The 27492-nt window shown below is 46.5% G+C and overlaps 1 protein-coding gene and 3 long non-coding RNA genes across 14 annotated transcripts in view; 2 read left to right on the top strand and 2 right to left on the bottom strand.

Annotated features, from left to right (window-relative positions):
- Nucleotides 1–2113, top strand: part of NOX1 (NADPH oxidase 1) — a 41841-nt gene extending 39728 nt beyond the window's left edge. For all 10 annotated transcript variants that reach the window (XM_081179452.1, XM_081179450.1, XM_081179449.1 and 7 more), the window contains 2 exons: nt 1053–1177; nt 1660–2113. In XM_081179452.1, coding sequence (XP_081035578.1) covers nt 1053–1177; nt 1660–1786 — 252 coding nt within the window. In that variant the 3' untranslated portion in view covers nt 1787–2113. The remainder of the gene's footprint in view (nt 1–1052; nt 1178–1659) is intronic.
- A 2062-nt stretch (nt 2114–4175) lies between these two features.
- On the bottom strand, nt 4176–6734 carry LOC308578929. The gene is made up of 3 exons (XR_014004219.1): nt 6622–6734; nt 5403–5543; nt 4176–4646 (listed from the first exon to the last, which is right to left on the bottom strand). It is a non-coding gene; the product is annotated as an uncharacterized lncRNA (long non-coding RNA).
- A 7187-nt stretch (nt 6735–13921) lies between these two features.
- LOC308578908 lies at nt 13922–17653 on the bottom strand. Its single transcript, XR_014004203.1, has 3 exons — nt 17176–17653; nt 16590–16711; nt 13922–14368 (listed from the first exon to the last, which is right to left on the bottom strand). It is a non-coding gene; the product is annotated as an uncharacterized lncRNA (long non-coding RNA).
- Nucleotides 17654–17791: 138 nt separating this feature from the next.
- Nucleotides 17792–27137, top strand: LOC308578880. Of its 2 annotated transcripts, XR_014004159.1 has the most exons (3): nt 17814–18745; nt 20344–20583; nt 25787–27137. It is a non-coding gene; the product is annotated as an uncharacterized lncRNA (long non-coding RNA). The 2 variants fall into 2 exon arrangements; XR_014004158.1 differs by lacking the exon at nt 25787–27137 and having other exon boundaries at nt 17792–18745; nt 20344–20673.
- Nucleotides 27138–27492: the final 355 nt, after the last annotated feature.

A 27492-nucleotide genomic window follows, 5' to 3' on the forward strand; every position in this document is an offset into this window, starting at 1 on the left:
AACCCCAGCAGAGATTTAAAGTTTCAAAACATGCGGCAAAGTAAAGCGTGGAAATATAGGTTGTAAAGCTTTAAAATGTGCTCTTTAAAGCGAGTTCCAAAACCCTAAAAAGTTTCTTTCCAAAGTTTCCCTCTTCCCCAAGCATAGGGAAAAGACCACACGTGTGGTAAGTTAAGAAATAGTTTACTAACAAACTCTCCAAAGGTCTATTTTGTACTTCAGAATAGTTGCACAGGCTGTAAAACTAAGCTTATTACAAAATGGTGAAAGTTCCTAAATTATTAGTATCAGAATGCAGGAATGGCATGCAACAGCGATGAATTTGAGAAGGAGCAACCAGTTCAAACCTCTTCACCCGCTGAGCTTCTCAGGTAGACTAGAGGACAGCAGAAGCTTGATTACCTAGTTCCTCCCCTGGTAAGGGGAAGTGGACACACCTAAGCCTGGCAGAACAGCTTAGTCTGTGCTATTAACCCCTTCCTGCATTAATTAGACTTAAGCATGTTGGTTATATGAAGCTGGTTTCCCCATAATCCGCACAAACTTTCCTCCTTAAAAGTGATTCCACAGCCCCTTGCCTCTGGAGCAGAGCCTCAGAAAATGGCCTGGGCAGGTTCCTTTGGGAGCAGAGTGCTTGTTCAGATACCCAGGGGCCAAGCATCTATAGTTTGTGCAGCAGACAATGGCAGAGGAAGCCTCTCCGGCCCCCAGGGCAGGATTGGGCATGCGCGGCACCCATACGGACACCGTGTGTGCGCCCTTAGCTGCTCTACAGCTGGGGGGGGGGGAGAGGCAGTGGGCCACCTTGTCACCCCCCCCCCCGGTGGCACCAGGGGCGAGCTGCCCCTTCCACAACAGCCTTCGTACGCCCCTGGCAGGAGAACGAAGGGCAGAATCCTGGAATATGTACAGCCAGACTTAATATTCCATGAAAACTACTGGGCCCGTTAGCATGAACATCAGAAAGCAGCTGAAAGGTCAATTTTAAGAAATTGTATGAAATATTTATGCAGCTGCTGTGAGGCCTGCCCAATTTTTTGCTGCTTTTCTAGGTTGGTCACGCAGCGGTCAACTTTGACAGGTCCACCGACATGGTGACGGGCCTGCGGCAGAAAACTTTCTTTGGGAGGCCCATGTGGAGCAATGAATTCTCAGCGGTGGCAGCTGCCCATCCCAGGTAAGGTCTGCTGCTGTGTATGTACCCAGAGACCATAGCTATACAGTGGTACCTCAGGTTACATACGCTTCAGGATACAGACTCCACTAACCCAGAAATAGTGCTTCAGGTTAAGAAATTTGCTTCAGGTTGAGAACAGAAATCGTGCTCCGGCAGTGCGGCAGCAGCAGGAGGCCCCATTAGTTCAGTCTCAGTCAGTAAAAGTGGTGCTTTAGGTTAAGAACAGTTTCAGGTTAAGTACGGACCTCCGGAACGAATTAAGTACTTAACCTGAGGTACCACTGTACATACAGATCTCCTTTCTGTTACTCCCATTTGTAGAGAATTCTGCAGAAATGACACCCAGATTCTGTCATCTAAATGGAATGATTCAGCTTGCACAACATTGCTGCGTATTATTCTTCCCTTCTCCCTTTCCTCAAAGCAATCCATTAGTAACCTTTGCTTCCTGACATTAATTGCTTCTTCCTTGGGCTTTGCAGGTCTGCAGTGGGTGTGTTTCTGTGTGGCCCAGAGAGCCTGGCTAAGACTCTGCAAAAGTACTGCCATCAACACTCCAGCCTAGATCCCAGAAACGTCCAGTTTTACTTCAATAAAGAGAATTTTTAAGTCAAGCACAGGAATACCGCTCCTCCCCAGCACGTCCTGCAGCCAGAAACTGGCCAAACTTGTGGACCTGAATGCTGCCAAATGCTGTTGTTGTAGCTTGACCCAGACTCCCACCTCTGCATGGCATTGTTTTGGCAGGACCACCCACCCTTGCCCCAATATGCTTCTTTGGGCAAAAGCTGCAGACTACAAACATTTTCAAGTAGGAGATGGGGGTGTTATTGGGTTGTCCTTGTTTTTATTCTTACTATGTATTTTGTGTTTTTATATTACCATTTTATGTTGTCATTTTATAATGTCATTTTATGTTGAGACCTGTGGGTATAGGGCGGTATAGAAATTTAATAAATGAATAAATAAAATAAATAATTTTCTGATTTAATGGTCCATCAATAAACCAGCAGTTTCTGCAATCATCTCGGCTTTAAAGGAGTTGCCAGTTGAAAAACCAAGTTGTTAACAAAGAGACTCTGAAATGCACTGCATTCTCTATGTTTGATCCTTCCTTAATCTGCACAGGACATGGATCTCTAGTTTGAAATCCTATGGCTGAAAAATGTATTCTGTGGCTAAATATTCAGAAGCGTAATGCTCTCTCTTAACACAGTTAAAGAGCTGATACCTCCCATGCACTGCCCTTTAATGGGTAAGGCCAAAAATCAATTCAGACACTAAATATGCATTTGCACACTGTATTAAAGCAATCGGCCTGCCAGGGAGATCTTCGTCTCCTGAAAGGATTCCTCCAGTGAGAAAATTGCAAGGGCAAACTTCATAAAAAGCACAGAGAGGGAATCTGATGAGGAATTGTTTTATTGCTGAGAGATGGACTTCAAGGATCAATTAATCCGGCTGTGTTCAGTCTATGATGCTGGTGTCCCGGGAAAGGTATATGCAGCAGGGAAAGACTTGTTTGATTTTCCAGGGAACTGGGACTGCCCCCCCCATGGGGGAAGGTGAGGCAACTGCCTCAGGTGGCAAGATCCAAGGGGCAGCAGATTCAGCCTCCAAGAAATGCATTGCTCAGTGCTGCTGCTGCTGCAACTGTGGTGGCAGACACAGCTGTGGTGTACTCCTTGGAGGCCAGAATGGCTGCCTCCTTGGCAGCACCCCCTACAAGCTGCGACTGCTGTGTCCTCTTGGTGAATGGGAGGGGTCTCCCACCCCTAGGGAGAAAATAGCAGGGGCTGACCTCTGTAGTCTCCTGAACTGTACACTTGCTTGTCGTGATTCAAAGTGGGCCCATTCTCAAAGACTCTATGATGGGGGAAAGTCCATTTGATTCCCCTCCTTGTTCCCAGTGTAGATCTTCACCCAACCCTTCTTCCCTGGCAAGGGGCTTTTTGTGGTTCGCCTCAGGTGCCCAAATGTCTTGGGCTTGTGCTGTGAGAAGCACAACACAGCCTAGTCAAGGGTGGCTAAACTGTGGCCTTCCAGCTGTTGGACTCCAGCTGCCATCAGTCCTAGGCAGCGTAGCCGATGGCAAGGAGTGATGGGGCCAGTAGTCCAACAGTATCTAGAAGATGAGTTACCCACCCCTGACTTAGAGATCACTCTTCAGCACCAGGAATCTGTGGGCTTGTATATCATAATGTATGTTGAATTTCTTTTAAAAAAAATAAATGGGGGGGGGGTGATGGAAAGCATAAATGGGAATCCGTTTTTGTTTTGCAGGCTAGATGTTGTCCAGGGACAAAATGGTCCGGTGCCACATTCTCACACAAAAAAATTCTTGTGAGCATGTAGCCACCTTAGCTCTTGGGAGAACATATTGGAATTAAATGTGGGTCTCATGTTGCAGATTTGGGTTAACCGGCTTCAGAGCTGTGGTGAGGGAACTGTGTCCCTTCTGATGCTGTTGGACCTCAACTCCCATCAGCCCCAGCCAACATGGCCAGTGATGATGGGAGTTGTAGTCCAACAGCATCAGGCGGATCAAAGGTCCCCCTTTCCTGTGTTGGTGCATGCATGTGCATGTAAGGAGGGAATGAGTGTCCTGACCAGTCCTGACTAGTCCTCTTGATAACATGCCATGTTAGGACAGAATGGGTGCACACTTTCCTGACCCTCCTCAGTGGTCATGGAACAAACTTTCCTTAGCAGTCCATAAAGAAGTCCTATCCTGCCCCATTTTTCAGGAGTGCTGTAGGAGTTCCTTGGCTGGGTCAGCTTTTACTTTGCTGGTTAGATAAGAGAATTTTAATCTAGTGCCTTTGAAAAAAATAATTGGGCAGCAGTAGGGATGACACAACAGGCAGAATGTGTGGGAACGACTTCGTGGGAACGTAAGCTAAGCTTTGATCTACAAGGGAGGATGAGGCGACTGGGGAAGCAAGTGCAATACAGATGTACAACAAGCCACACGGTTTTAGTCAAACCCAACTTTTAATTGAAATTCAATGAAGTAAACAAAATGACAGGAGAAGTAAGATAAACAAGGGGATGGGAGCCCCCTTCCCCTCAGTACTGATCTGTTCCGACATAGGATGGGTGTAGAAACCATTTTCTATGCTGTCTTCAACACGCCATTTGGTTAGACATTTTTCAAAAGGATTCTACAGTGGTATCTCGGGTTACATAAGCTTCAGGTTACAAATGCTTGAGGTTACAGACTCCGCTAACCCAGAAATAGTACCTCAGATTAAAAACTTTGCTTCAGGATGAGAACAGAAATCGTGCTCCGACGGCGCGGCGGCAGCAGGAGGCCCCATTAGCTAAAGTGGTGCTTCAGTGGTGCTTAATAGTTTCATGTTAAGAACGGACCTCTGGAATGAATTAAGTTCTTAACCCAAGTTACCACTGTATTAACAAAATGGATTAGGCTCCCATCACACCAATCTGCTGCTGAGAAACACCTAAACTGTTCAGCCAGACAGATCCCTGAAAGGAGAAAGAGAAACAGCCGTTCAACATATGGGCCACTAATAGAACAAGCAGCAAAAGCTAAACTGCAGAGAAGTTGGTGAGGGATTTTGTGCGCAAAAGACCAATTAGGGACTATGAAGGGTACTGAGAGGGCAGTTTGCTGCTGTTTAAAGGTTGGGCATGCATCAGTTTGGAGCTGCTTGGAGTAAGGAATGGTGCCTTGCTCCATGTCCCGCTGCTGGCTACACTTGCCATCAGATCTTTTGCAATTTTGCAGTTGCCAGTGAGCATGCCTCTGAGTGCTCTTCCAAGCCTGCCATTCAACTATTGTTTTTCTTTGGCTTTTTCAGCATAGTTTTCTTCATATGGAAGGTCTTCTAGAAGTGCTAGAGAAACATGTTGAGGCATATGAAAGAACTGTGCCTCTTTGCCGACCCTTTATAGAAATCTGGGACTGTGGGCACAACCTTTTCCCCCAGAGGTGCAATGTTCCAAGACCCTGAAATGGTCAGCTGAAGATGAGGGCATGGGGGTGTTTGTACACCTGCCTTCATTTCAAGGGGGTTTGAACAGGAGAAATAAGCGCTGGATTCTGCCCTTTTAGTATAACTGACTGTTCACTGGAAAAAGAAGGCAATGGGAGTACATTAACTAGCACAGCCTTTGCTAATGAGATGATCGACTGGGTGAGACTGTGAAGCAAATGCCATCCAAGCTGGGCTTGGCACGGTCTTAGGATGTTTTGTAGAACCCAGCTCCCCTCTTACCCCATGGCGTTGTCGGAGCCATTCGGTGTATCGTCTTTCATTTCGAAAGTGCTCAGCCATTCCTCTGAATGAAAATTAGCCAACTCTTCGTCCGTCATAGTGAGGAATTGTTCAATGCATTCGGCCTATGGAGAGATGAAAGAAACGGATAAGGATGCATTCAGACCAATATGTTTTTTCAGTAGAAAAGACGGTAATCTCTTTGGGATTTTTCAGAGTGGCTATTAAACCGTGGTCACTTATTCTCTCCCTCTGTCCCCCACATAACCATAGCATTAATAACCATGCTGACAAGTGCATCTGAACTGGAGATTCACAGATTCACAGAATTGTAGAGCTGGGAAGGATCCCAAGGGTCATCTAGTCGAAATCTCAACACACAGCCCCCCATCCCATTTGAAACCAGACTTACCCTGCTTACCTTTGCAAACATGCTAGCAGTTGCTGCACCACTAGGAGACTCAAGCGGGCCATTTCAGTCCCATGTTAAGAAGTGGGTAAGCTAAGCAAGAAGGGCTATATTGCCTCCAGGATGAGAGGAAGCCTACCTCTGTGTACCAGTTGCCGGATTGTGAGTGGGAGAGTGCTACAGCTTTCTTTTCCTGCTTGTGGAGTTTCCAAAGGCACCTTGCTGGCCACTGTGAGAACAGAACACTGGACTAAATAGTCCTTTGATCTGACCCCAAATCACCTGCACTCTAATTAGAATCAGTGGTGAAATTCTTGCTGCTCATATTTCTTTTCTTATTTCAGAAATCATAGTTTATTATACACAAGTTATATAGCAACAGCCCCCCCCCCAAATATTAGGACAGCATATTACACTCTAAAAGCTAGTTTGAAAAGATCTGCAAAGCACATTACATCAACATATTAGAGGGATGTGTTCTACCACACTCATTCCAGAGCTTTGGGGTAGCTGCTGAAAAGACCTTGCGGCTACTGCCAGTGATATTGCCCCCCAGCACTGGCCAGCAGCATTTAGCTGACCTTCTGTCACTGGTGCCACTGTGGAGTACAGTGAGGGAGGGAGCCATGAGGTGGGGGACTGGTGGGACCACAGGATTGGCCCCACCAGTGCATTTTGCACTGTTCTGACCTCACCTGTGATGGGTCAGGTAAGCGCTGCCACCCCACCCTGCAGACTGTCGCTGCTTGCCTCTTTAATAGAGAGCTCAAAGAAGGCAACATTGTTTGGCTTACGTCATCTTTATCCAGGTGTTCTTCTTCATCTTGGCCAGGACTGAAGTCCTCAGGTTGGCTGGCTGCTTGCTCACTTGCTCCTGGCATGTCTACTTGTTCTGCTGCTTGTTCTGCTTGTTCTGCTGCTGCTGCTGCTATAGGCATGCTGACCACCTGTAAACAGAAAGGAAGATTTCAGAAAGTTTGCTGACCCCTCCTCAATCATGTGGTTTACATGGACAACATTCACATGGTGTCTGAAAACAGCTCCAGACACTACTAGCTGCACTACCTCTGGACACTAAGAGCTGGGGGACACGCATGGGGAAAATAAAGGGCAGTTATTTGATTAGAAAAGCACACAGGGACATGGTCCACTGTCCCATCACTGGAGGCAATTTAACTTCTGACTACCACTTCAAAAGAAATAAAGTGCCACTCCTGCTCCTTTGCCCAATCCATGGATTTTCCTGCCAACATCACGTAAAGGAGAGGTATGTTGACAGCTGGGGAAAGTTCAGGCGAGTACCGGGCAACAGAGGCAGAAGGGTGCATGACAGCTGGCCTGAAATCCCTGATACAATTTCCAAAGCTAGGAACTTAGCTCTCTCTAATGATCTCTCTCATTGCTGGGTTTCAGCCTTTGCACTGCAAGCAGTTTTCTGCTTTGAAGGTGCAGGGCCTGCCAGAGTGTTTGCCTTTTCTTTCAGGGCAGAACTTGGGCACCTGTGACATGGACACCCCCCCCCCCCAGTAATCACTGGCCAAACTGGCTGGGGCTGATGAGAGCTGGAGTCCAGCAACACCTGGAGGGATGCAAGTTCCCCATCCTAGAGTCATATCTAAGTGATAGGTCAACCACTGTAGCCTCCCGCCCCCCCCCCCCGCCCCAACTCCATTGGGAAATAAATCACTATACCAATTGTCTGGCCATGACCCTATGAGGCTGTTCATGTTCTGGCACCAAGAATGTGTCTAGGAACCCATTGGGGAAAATGAAACAGCACAAGGTTACTCCACATACCTGTTGAGGTTCCTGCAGATCAGTTGCTGCCTTGCTCAGAGCTCCAGGATCTTGAATTTCTCCAGTCGTTGGCTCCAAGCCTTTGGGTTCCATGCCCTGGGGAGGCTCTATGGCTCTGGGAGCTATTCCATGAGGCTGTGTGCCTTGAGAGTTCATGACTCTAGGTGGCTCCACGCCTCTAGGGAGCACCATGACCAAGAATTCCATCTGTCTGGCCCCTGTGCCTTGATAATTCATGGCTCTGGGTGGCACGAGGCCTATAGGGAGCACCTTGACCACGTATTCCTTCCATCTGGACTCCATGCCTTGGTAATTCATGGCTCTGGGATCTATTCCATGAGGCTGTGTGCCTTGATTGTTCATGCCTCTAGGTGGCTCCATGCCTCTAGGGAGCACCTTGACCACATATTCCACCCCTCTGGGCTCCATCCCTTGATGTTCCATTCCTCTGGGCCTCATGCCTCTAGGGGGCTCCATGTCCCTCTCTCCCATCTCTCCCCTCCCTCTAGTGGGCGCCCTGTCCCTCACTCTGCACTCCATGACTTGATATGTCATGCGTCTGGGCTCCCTGCCTCTAGTGGGCACCATGTCCCTCTCTCCCATCTCTCCCCTGCCTCTAGTGGGTGCCACGTCCCTCTCTCTGCGCTCCGTGCCTTGATATTCCATGCGTCTGGGCTCCCTGCCTCTAGTGGGCACCATGTCCCTCTCTCCCATCTCTCCCCTGCCGCTAGTGGGTGCCACGTCCCTCTCTCCCATCTCTCCCCTGCCTCTACTGGGCGCCACGTCCCTCTCTCTGCGCTCCATGCCTTGATATTCCATGCGTCTGGGCTCCCTGCCTCTAGTGGGCACCATGTTCCTCTCTTCCATCTCTCTGCGCCCCATGCCTTGATATATCATGCCCCTGCCATCCATGCCTCTTCCACCTGCATTGAAAACAATTACAATTACAATTACACAAACAGCGCTGGGAGTTACCTGCCTTAGACCATGCAAGGAGCCCATGCCAATACAGTGAAAATGCCCACCTACTACAGGAATAGAGGAGCTTTGAATGAAGCTTCATGTATTTCAGACAGAAGTGGGCTCCCTTCAGACAGAAGAAGGCAATAGGTGTAAGAGTGCAGAGACGCATTTCCGCACACACCCTTGGAAGCAGTGGTGCTGATTATGATGGCACAGGGGGGGATTTTTGGACCTCTTTGTCCTCCCATAAGGTCTACTCTCCCCAGGGCATAATGTTTAAGGAACTTAATAATCATTACCTGAGATCTAGCAACTCAATCAAAATTGTCACTTTAAATGCTGTCTCTTATTCATCAATATTTTATAATTTGGCACTTCCGAACAGGCATTTATTCTGTTTAGATCCAATTATTAACAAAAATGTCTGCAGAAAATTTGCTGTTCTGCTAAGATGTTGCATTAGATAACATTAGATTAAGATAATGCATTAGATTAAGAGTGTTTCTTTTTCTTGTGGATACATTTCCGTTTTATTTTATTGAATGTTTATTTTCTTTTTTAAAGTATGGATAGCATTATGCTTTACTTTTACAATCTCCATTGAGTTTAAGGAAAGTATGAGGGAACTAAAAATGGATTGCACCAGTCTGGTTTAACACCCTTTGTGCTTTGATTTTTTTGTGTGTTTATAGTTTACAGGGTTCCTTAGCCAGGATGTTTCTAGGAAGTGCTTTTCAATATGATCCTCTGTAACATGGTATACCCTTTATAATTATTTATATTCGTTACTGTGCAGTATATTGTATGAGATACAGCATTGTTTATTTTAGCTACACTGCTATTTGTTTCATATATCACCCCTGCTGATGAATCCCTTACTGTGCTGTGATTTATACCGGTAAATGATCCTTCTCATTTAAGCCTGAAACCTCTTACCTCGGACAACCATCAAGGGCACTTGACTATGTCCTCTCATTGGTCCACCACTTGTTACACGGGGTGGCGGTCCACGGGTGTCATAACCAGCCATGCCGTGCATGGGGGGACCCTGGTAGAGAGACCTCTGGTGCATTGTCCCAAGATAATCCCTGCAGAAGAGGATGAGAAGCAAGGAGGCGGTGGGAGAAGACATCAGAAAATCGAGGGAGAGAAGACTGACAGCACAGTACTATTCCAGTTCAAGTGCATCACCTCTGTGCCACTGCTTTGCTCAAGAAGCAACATGCACTGTCCTAAGTCAGGCTGCAAAGGACAGAGTGCCACCTTTGGGAAATGGACTACATGGAATTGGCAGAAATGACTGGCAGAATTCGCGACCAGGGAGAAGAGTCGGCGGAGGAAGACTGGAAGAAATTTAAAGACTACTTGCAGGAGCACTGTAAAATTAAGGAATGTTAAAATGATGTTTGATTGAAAAGAAGTGGTATTGGTAAAAAGATTTTTAAGAAAATGTAAATGGGGATTGATAAAGGATAAATGCTAGAGGGTAAGGATTTGCTGAATTTAATATCAGAACTGGAATACAAAATGGGAGGTGCGAGGAGGTCAAGAAACTAGTGAATGAAGTATAAGAGATGAAAATATTAACCTATTTTCTGTTCTGCTTTTTGGTTTTTCTTTTCTTTCTTTTCTTTTCTTCCTTCCTTTCTTTTGCTAATTGTTTTTTACTGTCTATTTTTTATCTGTTTTGTTCTTGTATGTTTTTATTCTTGAAGCTTTTCTTATGTTTAAATTTTGAAACTTTTTATTGTTTGTGAAACCTTAATAAACATTATTTAAAAAACAACAACAAACGAGACCTGGGAGAAGAGACAGTGGAAGAGGACTGGAAAAAGTTTAAAGATTACTTACAAAAACGCTATAAGCTGTATGAATGCTGAGAAAATGCACGATAGAAAACAACATGGCATCAGTAATTTAGTTGAAAGATATATGAGAATAAGTGATGTTTAAAAAAAGGATGAAATTTGAAGTAATATTATGTTTAAACCAAGCAGTTAAGTACTTGATAAAAATATTTAAAGTTTGAGGCATAATATTTGAGAATTACAAAATAAGAATTGAAATAAGGTAATAAATTGCTGTTTATAACTTTATTATGGAGAACGCAGGAAAGGGAGATGTGAGGAAGTCCAAAGGTAATGGAAATATGATTTATGGATAGCTGTTTTCGCTGTATCTTTTTTTTATTCTATGTTTATCTCTGTATACACTTCTGTTTTCTTTTGTTTGTTATTTCTTGGTGTTGGTATTTTATATGTCTGGTGATTTTTTTTTGTTTAAAATGTGCACTAAATATTTTATATAATAAATAAATAAATAAAAAACAACAACAAGGTGCCGCCTTTGGGAAATTCCCCCTGGATGTCAATTCTGCCATTGAAATCCCAGTCATGTCCAGGAAAATCCGGGCGAATGGCAGCCCAAGCTTGAGAAGCAACAGGCACTGTGCTAAGTCAGGTTGCAAAGGGGAATAGCTGTCAACTTTCAGATTTGTAAATAAGGGATTAGCAGCCTCACCTGTCCTGGGCAGAGTCTAAGGGATATCTAACAATCCGGGATAGCAGTGGGAAGCAGTGGGAAACGGTGCTGGAATAAGGGAATTTCCTGCAAAAAAAGGGAAGGTTGACAGCTATGCAAAGGGATGGTGTGTGTATCACATGACTGTTATTTTGTATCCCCAAACCCACAAACACAGTACCGTGGTACCTCGGGTTACATATGCCTCAGGTTACATACGCTTCAGGTTACACACTCCGCTCACCCAGAAACAGTGCTTCAAGTTAAGAACTTTTCTTCAGGATGAGAACAGAAATTGTGCTCCGGTGGCGCGGCAGCAGCAGGAGGCCCCATTAGCTAAAGTGGTGCTTCAGGTTAAGAACAGTTTCAGGTTACGTAGGGACCTCCAGAATGAATTAAGTACTTAACCCGAGGTACCACTGTAATCATAAAATCCCTGCATTCGCGTCCCCCAACAGCAAACAACTCAATATGGCTAACCTGACCCAACAAGCTACACCCCCCCCACCCTCGCCACCCACACATACAAACAAGCCACACTGGAATCACCTGAATGCAACCAACCAAGCTCAACCTCTTAATCTCTTGCATTATCAATAAAAATAAATAAATAAATAAATACATAAACAAAGGAACTCCCCACATGATGCTGACACAAACCCCTTCACTAATAAAAGGCAACAGAACAATAACCCCATCTCTTCCCCAACTGAAAGATGTCTATGACAAAGGTCTCTCGCACCAACTGTAAACAAACAGTGAAAAAGACTATGAAATGAAAGTGGAGACAACGGATGTACCATTCACTGTTGAGCTTTTTTTTTGTAACACAAAAAAACTTCCATAAAAAGTTTTTTGAGAAAAACACACACAACAACCCAATTCAGAAATTGGTAATACCAAGAGAAAGGCTTACACAGCCTAGCAATGTCTTCCCGATATGCCAGTAATCAACCTGCAGGAAACCTTTTTGAAGAGTGGAGCATGCAAACATGGGAAACCAGCCCCCAGGTGGATCACTTCCGACACCTCACTCAGCAACACATGAGAACCGCTCAATGCTATTCTGCAAACACGCATCTCCCCAATAAGCCCAACAACTCCCCAATAAGCCCAACAAGCCCTCCCTCTCTCATAAAGCTCCTGAAGTACTATACATGAGCTTGTGCAAATCACAATTCCCCCCTTCATTATTTATTGTAAGAAATATTAGTTGAACATTTAACATTCAATCAATCAACCTAGGACTTCCCCTCCATGGCTTCCCCAAAGTTCCAATTTTTACTGCATATTATATTTATTCTATGCCTTAGCTTCTTCACAAAAAACACCACCAGACTTTCCACTGCAGTTCTTACTCAAACCTACTTGCATTATATATTCCCAAGAAAATCAACTGTTAAAGCCAGCTATGTTCTTCATTCAGAATATGCTAGTGTCCTGATTCTTCCCAACCATTAAAATCCAGGCAGTGGACGAGGAGGGCAAAAGCACTCTCCAAGACCAGAAACAGAGAGGGACCCTTGCTTTCAGATATTGTCAGTCATTAAATGGAATTTCTCCAGACAACACTGGGTGGCTCTCTCTTTTTAGAGGAGAGCATTGCTGAAGAAATAGGAAAGATCAAAACCTTAAGGTTACTCAGCTCTGTAAAAGATTCCCCTTATTGTGGGCTGGGACCACAATTTCCTACAAAGATAACTCTTACTGTTGTTGAAAAGGACTAGTTCGGAATGAGGAAGGGAAACCCCTTTGAGATTTTAATTGCATCCCATAACATTGGTTGTGGCCAGCCTAGTTCTACATTCCAAGTCCCAAATTTTGCCCAGACTTACCGGAGCTTCAGTCTCGTGCCGTCTGCGCTGAGAAACTGTTGGGAAATGCGAGAGGAGGTCAGGAATAATATTGTGTTGAATCAACTGCTGCATACGCAACCTTGATTCAAAAGAAGTGGCAAAGCATGATTGGCTGCTTTTTCTACCCCATGGTATCTCCAAATGTTGTTATCTGTTACAAAGCTTCCCCATTCCGTTCAAGGATGTCTGGTGTAGCCTTGTTTTTATTCCATCTAACTTTTTGTCCTCAATGCAAATGATTAAATTATTTTGGTTTCTTCCAGCTGCTCCTGGTGACAAAACTAAGGGAAAGGATGCCCTGCCTTGCTTCCAAAGAGTCCAGGGTTTTTTCCCGCTCACCCAGCCGTGCACAACACCACTTGTGAGGCCGCTTAGTGTATGTCAAGAGATAGCAAGTGGCCCAAAGTCACCCAGAGAGCTTCATGGATTTCCTCAGCTCTAGCCACCACAGCACACTGGTTTTCAGCCTGTTTAAGGAATGTAGAAAGTAGACCCCCCTCCTCCAACACAACAGCAATCAAACCACTGACATGCAGGCAATACAGTGTTCAGATCTACACATAATGCTAACCTTTGGATTCTTTAACAAACTACAAGCTAACCATGAGTTGTTCCACAGATGTCACACCATAGCTTGCTCTTGCTTTGTGACTTTGTAGTTTATATAGTGCAATCCTTCACATAGTTTCTTGAAAATGTCATGGAAATAGTCCTAGGTAAGATCTAACTTATATTAAATCAACAGATGGGACCACTGAGAACCATCAAGGCGTCTAGTGGGTACCTTTTATTAATTCTGCTGCAGCAGGACAGCACCTTGAGAGCCAGTGTGGTATAGTGGTTAAGAGCGGTAGACTCAACTGGGTTCATGTCTCCACTCCTCCACATGCAGCTGCTGGGTGACCTTGGGCTAGTCACGCTTCTCTCTGAAGTCTCTCAGCCCCACTCATCTCACAGAGTGTTTGTTGTGAGGGAGGAAGGGAAAGGAGAATGTTAGCTGCTTTGAGACTCCTTCGGGTAGTGATAAAGCAGGGTATCAAATCCAAACTCTTCTTCTTCTTCTCTAGGTCAAATCCCAAAAGCACTGCCCAAGCAAGGAAATCATCAAGACTTTTATACAACTTTGTAGCTAGTAAATTATTAGTAAATATTAGCAAAAAAAATGCATCAAAATGAGTGAAGAAAGTTTGCCTCACCCTGCCTCACAGGTGGGCCAGCCCTATGTTACAGAGAGCCTTGGAGAGTGCAGTTGCAGGTGAGGGATACCTTGATAGAAAGTCCCTCCTCACCTCAAACTTGTCAGTAGGTCGGCCTGGAAAAGTGGGATCATAACTAGGCACTGGTGGATTATCTGCTTTACCCCAAACTTGTTTCAACATCATTGTGCCACCTCCTGCCATGCCACCTGGGGAGAAAAATAGTCAGCAAAGGAGGCATTAGGTGGATTATGAGGATGGGTGGAAGGGAAATGCCAGGAAAAAATGAAAAGCAAACTCGGTGATTTAAAACCACTCTTGCAAATAAGTCAACAACAAGCCTGCAATTTATTTATTTCTACTAGTCTGCTACGAGACTAGAATTGTAGAATCATAGAGCTGGAAGGGACCTCAAGGGTCATCTAGTCCAACCCCCTGCCATGCAGAAATCACCACCTTCTGATGGATTTGAGTAGATGGATTGAGTGTTAAATGAGAATTATTGTGATTTTGGCACAAGCCAAAATCTGCTTTGCCTTTTTCAGTCCTTAGCTGAAAATATGCAAACCACAAGGGTCTTTGGTAAGGAACAAGTGGACAGTGATGAGACAAATTCATGGGGAAGGAGGGTCCACACAGTGGCTGGTGCTCAAATGGCTAAACAGAACATTCACAGTCAGAGAGTCTACGTAGAATAATCAAGTGTCAAGGGTCTTCGCTTCGGGTCTTCCCACTGGGTCACATGCACTGGCAGAGAATCTCTGAGCTCCTTAGATAGGGAGGAGTGTGTGTCCATGCTAACTGTGGGAAAAGGGGAAAACCTCATGGAAGAGAAGAGAAGAGAAGAGAAGAGAAGAGAAGAGAAGAGAAGAGAAGAGAAGCCTTCCACTTAGTTCTTCCCTCTTCCTCAAGCATTCTCCATGGAGAAATAAGCTTTCCTTCTCCCATATCTTGCGCAGAAGCTGTAGCGAGGTGTGTGTGTGTGTGTGTGTGTGTGTGTGTGTGTGTGTGTGTGTATGATCCATCCCTCCTTCCCCAGCTGCCTCGTGCCCCAGCATGGAATTCTAGGTTGCCTGCATCAGATGAGTTGTTTAATAAAAGCCCCGTTTAAAACAGAAAAGCACAGCAAAACATTAAAAAAGATAAAGCAATCATTTTTAAAACACCCTGCTCAAGCCTTCCTAAGGTTTTGTAACACTAGGTTGGGGAAGTCCTGTGGAGGACTTGTACAGACTGTGGAGGTCCTCATTAATTTAGCTCTTGATTAAAGTTTTATATTATGGGATTGGGTTGAGTGACTGATTATCTGTCAGACATTATTGAGTACAGAATTTCGTGGATTTCTAGATTTGTTTCTTAGCTGGCAGTGAATCAAATGAATAAGAGTTTTTAATATGTTTCAAAATGAAAACAAACACACTGCATTATAATTCTCCACATCAGATCTCTATACCTATCAGTTCTCCAAATTTTCTACCTGGCCCCACAACTTAATCTTACACATGTTTCTTAATAAAGATGTTATTTTACATTCACTGGTGTTTACCAACGGTTAAGTGTGCCTAGGACTGCAGTCTTACCTTAGTTGCCATCTCTGGCCAAATCAAGCCCTTTCTTGCCTCAAGGTTTCCTCTGTCTCCTTGCTCCTGACCCCACTGACCCCTTTTTAAAATTAAAATTTCTGTTTTACAATTTAAATACTCATTTTACATCCTTAATATATCAGTGACTTCCCTATTTCTTTTTAATCCCTGCATATTTTACAAAAACCTATACCAATCAGTATTCCATTACTGCATCAATCAAATTTATTTACACTGCTGAATTAATCTCTTCAGCTGTACACAATTATTTCCCACATATTCAAAAAGCATTTTCCAATCTTCTTTAAACGTACGTTCTTCTTGTTCTCTTATTCTATATGTTAAGTCTGCAAGTTGTACATATTTTGTCAACTTAAGTTGCCATTCTGCTTTGGTTGGGACCTTGCTCGTTTTCCATTTGGGGGCTAACAAAACACGGGCCGCAGTTGTTCATACATAAATAACCTTTTCTGGGAGCAGGGGGGGGGGGCTCCTACTCCCAGTGACCCTCGGTCACTGCTAAATCAAGGACAAACATTGGGAAGACTGTTATGTACTGAGTTGAATAGGATCCAAAATGCAGCAGTCTGATTGGTCCACAGGAGCTACCCAATCCAGCTGCAGGTGGAAGTGAATCCGCAACCTGATTGGCCTACAGGTGAATCCCGGAATAAGCCAATCACGTGGGGCCCATTGTGTAAATAATGTATATAAAGCAGACATTCTGGGGGAATGTGGTGGGGGAACTTCCATTCCTCCTCAACACTATGAGCAGAATAAAGAGCATGAAATCCACTCTCGACTCTGAGTATATTTCAAAGATACACACACACACAGAAAGACTAACCTCCTGGAGCCAAGGGGCTGGGGCCAGGTATGCAGGTTGGCATCTACCCTGGGACTGGCACTCCTGCCTGGATTGGCTGTGGCATGAGAGGAGGGGTTTCACTGACATGCATACTCCCCCAGCTTAGAGAGAGAGAGAAAGAAAGCACATTGAGGGTAGCAATCTGCGTCTTGGTTGTTCTAAGTCAGACCAAAGAAGGGTGGTGTGAATTGCACATGACTGTTACTTCACATCCCCAACCCAACCCCACAAATAATCATAAAACACCTGCATTCAGAAAATGGGAATGTCAGGTTAATAGCGTAGCCACCTCTTCTGACATGCTAGTTTTCAACCTACAGAAAAAGTTTATGCACTATGAAGCATTCAATCATGGGGCTCTAGCCCAGAGGTGGACCATATCCAGCACCTCACACAGCAACACACATGCGAACAAGTGACCATGTGGCATCCACATCATTGTCCACCCAAGCAGACACAGAAAAGGAAGTACTTTTCCACCCTGTGCATGGCTAACTATGGAATTTGTTACAAATTGTAGTGATGGCTGCCCAGATTCTGCCAAACTAGCAGTTCAAAAGCATACCAGTGCAAGTAGATAAATAGGTAACGCTGTGGCGGGAAGGAAAACGGCTTTTCCGTGCGCTCTGGCACTTGTCACATTCCTCCATGCGCCAGTAGCGGTTTAGTCCTCTGGCCACATGACCCAGATAGCTTTCTGTGGACAAATGCCGGCTCCCTTGGCCTGAAACAAGATGAGTGCCGCACCCCATAGTCCAGCCTTTGACTGGATTTAACCATCCAGGGGTCCTTTACCTTTTACCTTAAAAGGGGATTAGAGAAATTCACAGAGGATAAGGCTACCAATGCTAGCAGCCACAACGGCTGCAAAATAAAACAGGCATCATGCCCCCGATTGCCAGTTGCAGGGGAACAACAGCAGGAGAGAACATATGGTTGGCCTCTGTGGGAAAGAGGATGCTGGGCTAATTAATTAGGCGCACATGGCAGCAGGATTGGCATCTCCAGTGGAGGAGCTTCATGCTCCGGCACCAAGGGGCGGAGAGCAGGCGGGGGTGGGGCTGGGGCGAGTCCTGGGGGCGTGGTACGCCACCCGCAGGGCGGGGCACATGCCCTGGGGGCGGGGCATGCCTCCTGCAGGCGTGTGGCATCCAGCATGGGTGGGGGGGTTGCCATGATGGCACCCCACTGGGATAGCGCTGCCGGGGGTGGTGCGCTCCCCATGCACTCCTCTTCCTCTCCCAGTGGGCATCTGCTAGCTTTTAATGCAGGTGTTGGGAATCTTTGTCCTTCCAATGTTGCTAAACCCTTAGTCCCATTAGCCCTATCAAGCATGGCCATTGGGCAGGTGTGGTAGGACTGCAGTTCAGCAACTTTGGGAGGGCCCAAGATAAAAGAAAGATACTGACGGGTGCATCTGCAAGCAGACTGCCTTGCAGAGGTCTTGGAAAGAAGAATGTGGCCCAAGAGCTCAGACTCCATTGCGTTGGACAATTTTCCTGGCCGACTAGTTTGAAAGTTAAAGTTTTTAACAGAGGTTCAGGACATATTCAAAGCTGTGATCTGTAGCATTCTCATAAGTGAAAGCAGACTTTTAAAAGAGAAACATAATGCAAACCTCCAATTAGATCAAGTGCTAAACTGCCTACTCTAGATGAGGTTGCACTTTCCCTGAAAGAGCAGGTTTGCAGTTTGGGGGTGCTTCTGAATGCAACTGTCACTGGAGGTACAAGTGCCTTCTCCCAACTATGATTGGTTTGACAGTTATGGCCATTCGTAGATTTATAGAATCCAGATCAGGAAAACCTTGGCACTGGAGTTCCTTATCTTTAAACCAGATTTGTGTGGGATGTTAGCATCGAAATCACCTATGTTAAGGGTTAATTACAAGAACTGCAGAACTCTGTGATGTCATACATAGTTATAGAGTTGGTATAGTTATGGCAGTTAGCAGAACAGTCTCAGCTGACCAGCAGATATGTTCTGTTGTGCTGATGTCTGCCTCAGAGTTGGATTCAGGTGGAAAGCCGTGTTGATCTGTCAAAGTCATAATAAGTAACAAGATGGAAGATGGAAAAATCTTTTTTAATAATTCCAGTGGCACCTTTAAGATTAACTAAATATAAGCTTTCAAAGTATGAGCTTTCATGTTTAATCTAATTACCGTATTTTTCGTCCTATAGGGCGCACCGGCCCATAGGACGCACCTCGTTTTTTGGGGGAGGAAATGAATAAAAACAATTTATTCCACACCCCCCAGCTGTGGCTGCCGCCCCAAGCCTCGCGCACACCAGCCCGAAGCACAGGGCACCCTCTGGAGGGCGCCCCGTGCTTCGGGCTGCAGGCTGCCGCCCCAAGCCTCGCACGCCTGGCGGGACCTCCCGCCGGGCGCGCCAGGCTTGCGGACACCTACCCGAAGCATGGGGCGCCCTCCGGAGCGCCCCATGCTGCTGCCTGCAAGCCTTGTGAGCCCGCGGGAACTCCTGCCGGGCTTGCAAGGCTTGCGGATAGCTTCCTGAAGCCTGGAGAGCGAGAGTGGTTCAGCGAAAGCCTGCATTCGCCCCATAGGACACACACACATTTCCCCTTCATTTTTGGAGGGGAAAAAGTGCGTCCTGTGGGGCGAAAAATACGGTAGATGTTAAATGTTAGGATGTTAGACGTTCTAGCAAATTAAGTATCATCTACCTACATTGTGAGGGACGTGGGTGGCGCTGTGGGTTAAACCACAGAGCTTAGGGCTTGCCGATCAGAAGGTCAGCAGTTTGAATCCCCGCGATGGGGTGAGCTCCCGTTGCTCGGTCCCTGCTCCTGCCAACCTAGCAGTTCGAAAGCACGTCAAAGTGCAAGTAGGTAAATAGGTACCGCTCCTGTGGGAAGGTAAATGGCGTTTCCGTGCGCTGCTCTGGTTCGCCAGAAGCAGCTTAGTCATGCTGGCCACATGACCTGGAAGCTGTACGCCGGCTCCCTCGGCCAATAAAGCGAGATGAGCTCCGCAACCCCAGAGTCGGTCACGACTGGACCTAATGGTCAGGGGTCCCTTTACCTTTACCTACATTGTGTATTTTAATCTACAAGTGCAAGTACACTAAGTAATAGTCGTATGTTATTTTAACTTTAAAAGAGAATGACTTGCATAGTTTTTATGGGAGAGAAAAGAGAACTAATTAAAGAGTCAAAGGACCCAGGGCTGTCTTCCACATACTCTGCAAATGGGAAGTACAGTGTAATTCCAACAATTTGGAATGGACGCAGCTTTCAAATAGAGGGCTGTCCTCTGTAAAACGGGGAGCGTGAGCACTCTGCACAGGTTCCCCACCTGAGTTTTAAAGGACAACATATCTGATAATCATCAAGCGCTGTCCGCACACAATAATATGGTAGAAGAATAAACACTGAAGACAGCACTACACATTACACACACATGGCTTATTCAATTTGTTTATTCTGCTTTTATGCAGCCATCTCATAACAGAAGTTCTCTGGATGTTGCACAAAGCAACCCTTCCAGTCAAAGTATATAAAACAATAGAAATGACAACTAAATTAATTTTTTTAAACTGAAACAATTAAAAAGCTATGGATTAGATCAAACTAGGTTATATAGCAGACCTGCTGAAAATAGTGGGCTTACTCTGAGCACAGCTAATGTTGGATAGCACCCTACATTTCTTTTCTGCATTTCTTTAGGGTTATTTAAAAAACTTATCTTTATTTTGAAATTGCCTCTTAGGAGAAAAGCTGTGACCCAGTGAGCTTCAGGGTCAAACTGGCAGAACCATGAAATGTGTACAGCAAGACTTTATGTTCCCTGAAGACTACTGCGCTCATAATAACAAGATAACATTCAACGCACAGTTGTGTCAAATGGAAGCTTTGAGTGAAGAATTAGACAAAACATCCTCATTGGTGCAATAATAATATAGGAAAAGTTCTGCATGTTAATATCCAAGTTCGGGGCAAGTATTCTTTGGTGAGAGAACCCCAGCAGAGATTTAATGTCACAAAATAGTGTTATAGACAGTATAAACCTAGAAATTAATAAATGCTAGGATTTTGGTTATTCGTGGTATGAAGGGACAACGCAAGCTGCAAAGAAATTCCTGGGCTGTCTTATGCAAACCAACCTGGAAGAGCAGACCTGTTAGCATTACAAAAATGTATTGATAGGCAATAGAAGGATCCTTTGGCCTGGGGAGTCAGATGCCACAAAAGTTGCCAGGGTAACTGTGTGTTTGAGGGGACAGGAAAAGGGAGGTTTGAAGCAAAGGTTTCTAGGCAGAAGGAGGAGGAGGCAGTAAGGCTGGGAACCATCTTTGAGGGAAACAGCCTGAAGGTTACTTTGTGCTGCTGCTGCTTCTGGAAATGGGCATGCTTTACGATCTAGACTTCCTCCATGCAAACCTCTTCACCTGCTGAGCTTCTCAGGTAGACTAGAGGACAGCAGAAGCTTGATTACCTAGTTCCTCCCCTGGTAAGGGGAAGTGGACACACCTAAGCCTGGCAGAACAGCTTAGTCTGTGCTATTAACCCCTCCCTGCATTAATTAGAAAGCAGGCTGGTTATATGAAGCTGGTTTCCCCATAATCCACACAAACTTTCCTCCTTAAAAGTGATTCCACAGCCCCTTGCCTCTGGAGCAGAGCCTCAGAAAATGGCCTGGGCAGGTTCCTTTGGGAGCAGAGTGCTTGTTCAGATAAAGGAAAGAAACGGTAAAAGGTAAAGGACCCTCAGACAGTTAAGTCCAGTTAAAGGTGACTATGGGGTGTGGCGCTTATCTCGCTTTTCAAACCAAGGGAGCCGGCGTTTGCCCACAGACAGCTTTCTGGGTCATGTGGCCAGCATGACTAAACCGCTTTTGATGCAAGGGGACATCGTGACAGAAGCCAGAGCACATGGAAATGCCGTTTGCCTTCCCGCTGCAGATTTATCTGGTGTGATTTGGAACTGCTAAGTTGGCAGAAGCTGGGACAGAGCAATGGGAGCTCACCCCGTTGCACAAATTCGAACCGCCAAGCTTCCAATCGGCAAGATACCCGATATATGGATACCTGGGGCTAAGGAATCTATAGTTTGTGCAGCACAAGGAAAGGCAGAATCCTAAAAGGGAGCTTCCTTATAAGAAGGCCCTCTTTGCCATCGCTATCGCCACTTGGTAGGCTTGTCAAATTGAGCTCTAACCCATGTCTGGTCCGATTCAGAATCAGAATCAGCTTTCTGCCACCGGCACTCTAGCTGTCTCAGCAATTGTTTCATTGCCCTCAGCTCTGGGGAAAATCATGGGGCTGTCTGGACTCCATGCAGTCGGAGAGGGCGCTTCAGAGCCAGCCCTGGTTAACTCTGCATTCCAGCAGGCCACCAGGGAATCATCTGAAAGGCCATCAACACGGGATAAAACACCCCCTACCACTTTTTGGAAACCATTTAGATCCATGAAGTGGTGGGGGCAGACCATCCAAATCGGTCCCACCTCCCTGCAGAAGGGAAGGGTTGTTGAGAAGTCCACTTGCACCAGGAAGTGATCCGACCATGGCACCTCTTTTGTTTCATTTTACTTAGCTGTTGAATCACCCACGTCCACAGAGGTGAACACCAGGTCTAAGGCAGGTCCGCGACTATGAGTTGGGCCAAACTTATTCAGGGACAACCCCATGAAGGCCATGCTTTCCACAAAGTCCTGAGTGCCCCTTGTAAAGTCATGTCGAAATAGATATTAAAATCCCCTAGGACAGGGATGTCCAACCGGTCGACCACAATCAACAGGTTGATCCCCTCTTGATAGAAGTTGACCGCAGGCTCTATTTCCTCCGCAGGGGGGGAATGAGGCCTGGCCCTGCCCCCTCCCTCTGTCCATTATTTGCACACAATTTCAAGAACGGAAGATGGCGGGATTAAGCGTGTTCTCCTTCATAGAGAACACGTGTTGCGGTGGGACCTGAACAGGCCACCCCTCTGTTGCTGGGCGGGTAAGTATGGATGACCATCCGCAGTGATTGGGCGGTTGGGTTACTGGGCAAATTTTGGTGTTGCCATTTAGGGGGATGGACCAAAGGTTATAAAATCAAGTCACGCAGCACTGACAGGGCTCTTTTGCTGTGTGCATCGGATCACCTGGAGCACTTGGACCGTCTGGAGGACAGTGGAGAGTCTGGTTACATTTCTTTATTTCCCCCTTCTTTTTAATCCTCTCTAGTCCCTTAATTAATTCCCCTTTCCCCCCGTTTGATTTCCCACCCCACCCCTTACCCCTGCCCTTTAGAAAGATTCTCCCTGTATCTGTGAGCGTTGCCTGTGTGTAATCCTCCTTGGGTTGCCTTTCCCAATAGCGAGAGAGCCCCCGTTAGGGGCTTTCTTTTGCAAAAATGTTTTCCCCATTTTGCCAGTTTGTTAATTGTGGGGCTAGTCAGGGCTGTTTCCAGCTTAGCTGGAATCACTTTCGTTTATAGTATCCCAAAAGGTTGGCTTTATTTTGGGTGCGTGCAGTGCTGTTGGCTGAATTTTAATCTAGCCTTGGGCAGGAGCACTATTTTGAGCTTCCTTTAATATTGCAATAAGACAAATATTCTTAGGAGCAGAAGCATGGAGGCCTTCACGGCCTGCACATAACATCCAAGCCTAAGCCTGCTACAGTTAGCAGTACAGTCAATTGTTAAGTCTCTATGACACGTGACATCTGCTTGCAGGCTCAGTTGTTGCTAATGTATATCTGAGGCAGACAGAGGGAGCCAGAGGCTCTCTGTGCCTCCAATGATTATGAGCACTCTGTGTATGCTCTTGAACTATGCTGCTTCTGAATAAGTTTATTTTCTTCTAGTTTGTTTTGCTCTGATAGTGGCAACCGCCATTCTAGAGACGAGCCATTGTGGTTTGTGGCTAGAGTGCAGGACTAAGGACCTGGGAGACAGGGTTCATATCCCCCACTTAGCCATTGTTATAACAAAACAAAACAAGCTTCTCCTTTTGGACTACGGTGGTACCTCTGGCTACATACTTAATTCGTTCCAGAGGTCCGTTCTTAACCTGAAACTGTTCTTAACCTGAAGACCACTTTAGCTAATGGGGCCTCCCGCTGCTGCTGTGCTGCCGCCGCATGATTTCTGTTCTCATCCTGAAGCAAATTTCTGGGTTAGCAGAGTCTGTAACCTGAAGCGTATGTAACCTGAAGTGTATGTAACCTGAGGTACCACTGTATTCTGTTGCTAGGTAAAGGTAAAGGGACCCCCGACCTTTAGGTCCAGTCGTGACTGAGACTGGGGTTGCAGCGCTCATCTCACTTTACTGGCCGAGGGAGCCGGCATACAGCTTCCGGGTCTTGTGGCCAGCATGACTAAGCCGCTTCTGGTGAACCAGAGCAGTGCACGGAAACGCCATTTACCTTCCCGCCGGAGCGGTACCTATTGATCTACTTGCACTTTGACATGCTTTCGAATTGCTAGGTTGGCAGGAGCAGGGACCGAGCAACGGGAGCTCACTCCGTCGCGGGAATTCGAACCGCCGACCTTCTGATCGGCAAGTCCTAGGCTCTGTGGTTTAACCCACAGCGCCACCTGCGTTATTAGGTAGTTCGGCCCATTAGTGATATTGCTCCCAAAAAAGAACTTTGAGTTTTCCCCATTGGAGTGGCAGCACACATCTGGACTGAGGAGTTAAGGGACCATTGGGTCTGTCTTGGTCTGATAACCAGGCAGTGGTGAGCGTCCTGGCAAAACGGTTCTCATGCTCCGGCAGTGTCTCCACCCCTTTTATGTGCTTTCCAGCTGCACTGCTTAAGGTTTAATATTGTGTTTCTGCTCTCTTTATTACGGGATCATCTAATGTTTTCCCTGATGCTCTATCCCATTTTTTTTCAGTTGGAGAGCTTCAGATCCCGGGTGCTGGACGCCCAGCTGTAGCCGGATTTTTCTGGAGCTCCTGTGGCACATTGGCAACAATTAATAATTACGGGGAGTAGTAGCTTATGTTTCCTCTTCCGCTTTTAGATCTTATGAGAAGGCCTGGACTGATTTCTTAGCGTTTAGCTGGCAGTCCTCGGCCATTCAGAGGAACTTGCCCCCATCCTCTGAGAAGGCCCTGCAGTACTTGGCCCAGCTGCTGCAGATCGGATGCACTGCTAAGGCTATCAGAATTCAGTCCGCTGCAATGTCTGTGTTATGTACTGAGTTGAATAGGATCCAAAATGCATCAGTCTGATTGGTCCTAGAACAATAGGATCCAAAATGCAGCAGTCTGATTGGTCCTAGAACAATGCAGCAATATGATTGGTCTGCAGGAGCCACACAATCCGGCTCCAGATGGAAGTGAATCCAGAACCTGATTGGCCTACAGGAGAATTCCGGAATTAGCCAATCACATGCAGCCCATTGTGTAAATAATGTATATGAAGCAGATACTTTGAGGGGGCATTCATTCCTCCTCACCACTATGAGCATGAAATCCACTCTCGACTCTGAGTATATTTCAGTCTGCTATAGTAAAGCTTTAATTTTTCAGAGACCCTTGTAAAAAAGGGTCGTGCGCAGGGCCTTGGAAGGTTGGAATAGGCTCCAACCTTCACAGGACAGCAGGCAGGAAGCCAGTCAGTTTTTGACCTATGCAGTATCCACAACAAGTTAAGGCTTGTCTGCTGGTTCAAGATCAAGGCGAGACTTCTTTCAGTATTCCATTGTAATTTTGGTGTACTGAGGGTTGGGGAAATTGTGTTGGAGCCAGCACGAGGCTGAGAGTCTGGAGGCTTATTTCCTCAGGACTTTTCCTTATTTGCTTTGGAGCTTGTCATTAGTGTCTGGAGCTCTAAGTCAGACCTAGTGGGCAGGGTTGCCACCATCAGGCTTCCAGTCACGGGTGAGGCGGGCCCTTGCCCTGTTATTGGATACCAGAAATATTTGGCTTTTCGTTCCCCTGGGGGCTGGCTCGATTCTAGTGCACGAAAATGGGTTCCCGTTAGACAGGCATCTAATTGCTCACGTCGTGCATCAGTTATTGCAGCCTGCGGCTTGCCTACTGCTGAACATGCTTCATTCCTTCCACATAGGTGCAAAGACTGCGCACTGGGGCCTGTCAGTAGACAGGATTGTGCATACGGGTCATCGGAAGTCTGACGCTGACAAAGGTTACGTCAGGAAGCATCATCAATGATGCCTGTACTGATGCCTGTCTGTTATTTCCTTTTTTCATAGGAGCAGCTGTGCGCATTTGGATTAACGGCCACAGCATCATGCACTGAGCTGGCAAGCATGCTGACGAGCCTGGACTGGGGGCACCATCTCGGCCTTCCTGCCCATGTGAATGTATCCCGGATGTTCAGATGGGGAATGCTTTGGGAGGAGTTCCTTCCTTTGGTGTGGTTGAGTGTGACCTATGTAGGTCCTCCCGCAGCGCATGCGGTGCAGCAGGGCGAAAATGATTTGCTGTCTTCCCCTGGCATTTAAGTTTGAGCCCCACATGCATGAGGACTTGGATGAGTTGATGGCAGCTCTCCCTGGACTCAAAATATTTTGCTTACAATTGCTTCAGCGACATGCGTGGTGCGGTAGCCACGGCCCACCTGCCACTGAGAGGGCCAGAAAGCGTGTGGATAGCGCAGTGGCCATGAAGGTCCTTGCCTTGGGAGGTGTGGTTGTCTGCCGTGCAGTGCAGGAAGCACACTAATAGTGCTGTGGCTAAGAGGGTTTATTCTGGGGGGGGGGGGTGTGTGCTTAATTTTGCACCCTGACATTAACATCAAGCTTCTTCTTTTTTACAGGGATGATGGAGTGCACCTCTCTCCAGCTGGTTATGACATTTGGTTTACTGCTTTTTCGTTGGGGTTGAGGAATTGGGTGCTGTTGTGAGTGGTTTGGCGGTGAGCCTGAGGGCTCGATTAGCGGTTAGGCATTGGTTAAAAAATTGGTTGGTGGAGGGATAAGTGCCTGCCCCTCCAATGCTGCTGCGGAAAGGGAATTCCATTAAAGGAATCCAGGCACTTGCCATTCTTTTGTCCGTACCCCTGAATGGGGCTTAGGGCCGCGCAAGCCCCCGGGAGCATGCGGGGGGGGGGATGAGGGTCTGGTGCCCGGCTCCATGCTTTCCCCATTATTGTTTTCCCTCACCGGCTTTCGCTGGAATCCGGAAGTCAGTTCTGTCCCTGGGCATGGAGACAGATAGTCATAACCAATGCCTAAGCAACCACTCACATTTATGTATTTTAATAAAGTTGTGGCCAAAATTATGCCAAAAACCTTAAACAAAAATTATGTGTGAATTATAGGGCTGACTTGGGGGACCTCGACACGCAACTTCTTGTTTAGCGATCCATGTTGCGTTCCCCCCCAAAAGTGGCAGAAGTATTTGCTCGCCCCCCTACAAAAAGCTCAAAAACTTTGGGTGTCCCCCCCCCCGCCCCCAAATGGGTAGATCACTGCTAGGTTTTTTTCCTGGGAGTAGATTGCAGTCTCTTGGAAGTTGGATGTTCCTGCCCTAGGACAACCAAACTAGGTGTCTCCAGGAGAACATCTGCCACGACCTGAAGCAGCTTGGGCAGGGAATCCTTGGTGCCAGGGACGCGGACTTATAAAAAATATTGGGGGGCCCGGAAAGCTCATGAATAATAAATAAGCTCACGAATATGCAAATAAAGTGGCTCCGGCCCTAAATAAGGCAAGCCACACACCCCCAGTCAGCCGATTGGCTGGCTGGGAGGTGTGGCCAGTCGGGATTCCCCTGTTCTCGCGGGGGCTGAAACCGCCAGGAGGAAGGAAATTCCCCCCGGCAGTGCCTTGGCAGTGGCGGTGGTGCTGCGAAGCAGCGAGGCAGGAGCCCCCGCCCCCGGCGCTCTGCTGGAAGGGCGCCCGAGATTATTGGGGGGGCTGAGCCCCCCCCCCCAAAATTTTTTGAGGGGGCTCGA

The sequence above is a fragment of the Podarcis bocagei genome, assembly GCF_964188305.1.
Source record: "Podarcis bocagei genome assembly, chromosome: Z".
Lineage (NCBI taxonomy): Eukaryota > Metazoa > Chordata > Lepidosauria > Squamata > Lacertidae > Podarcis > Podarcis bocagei.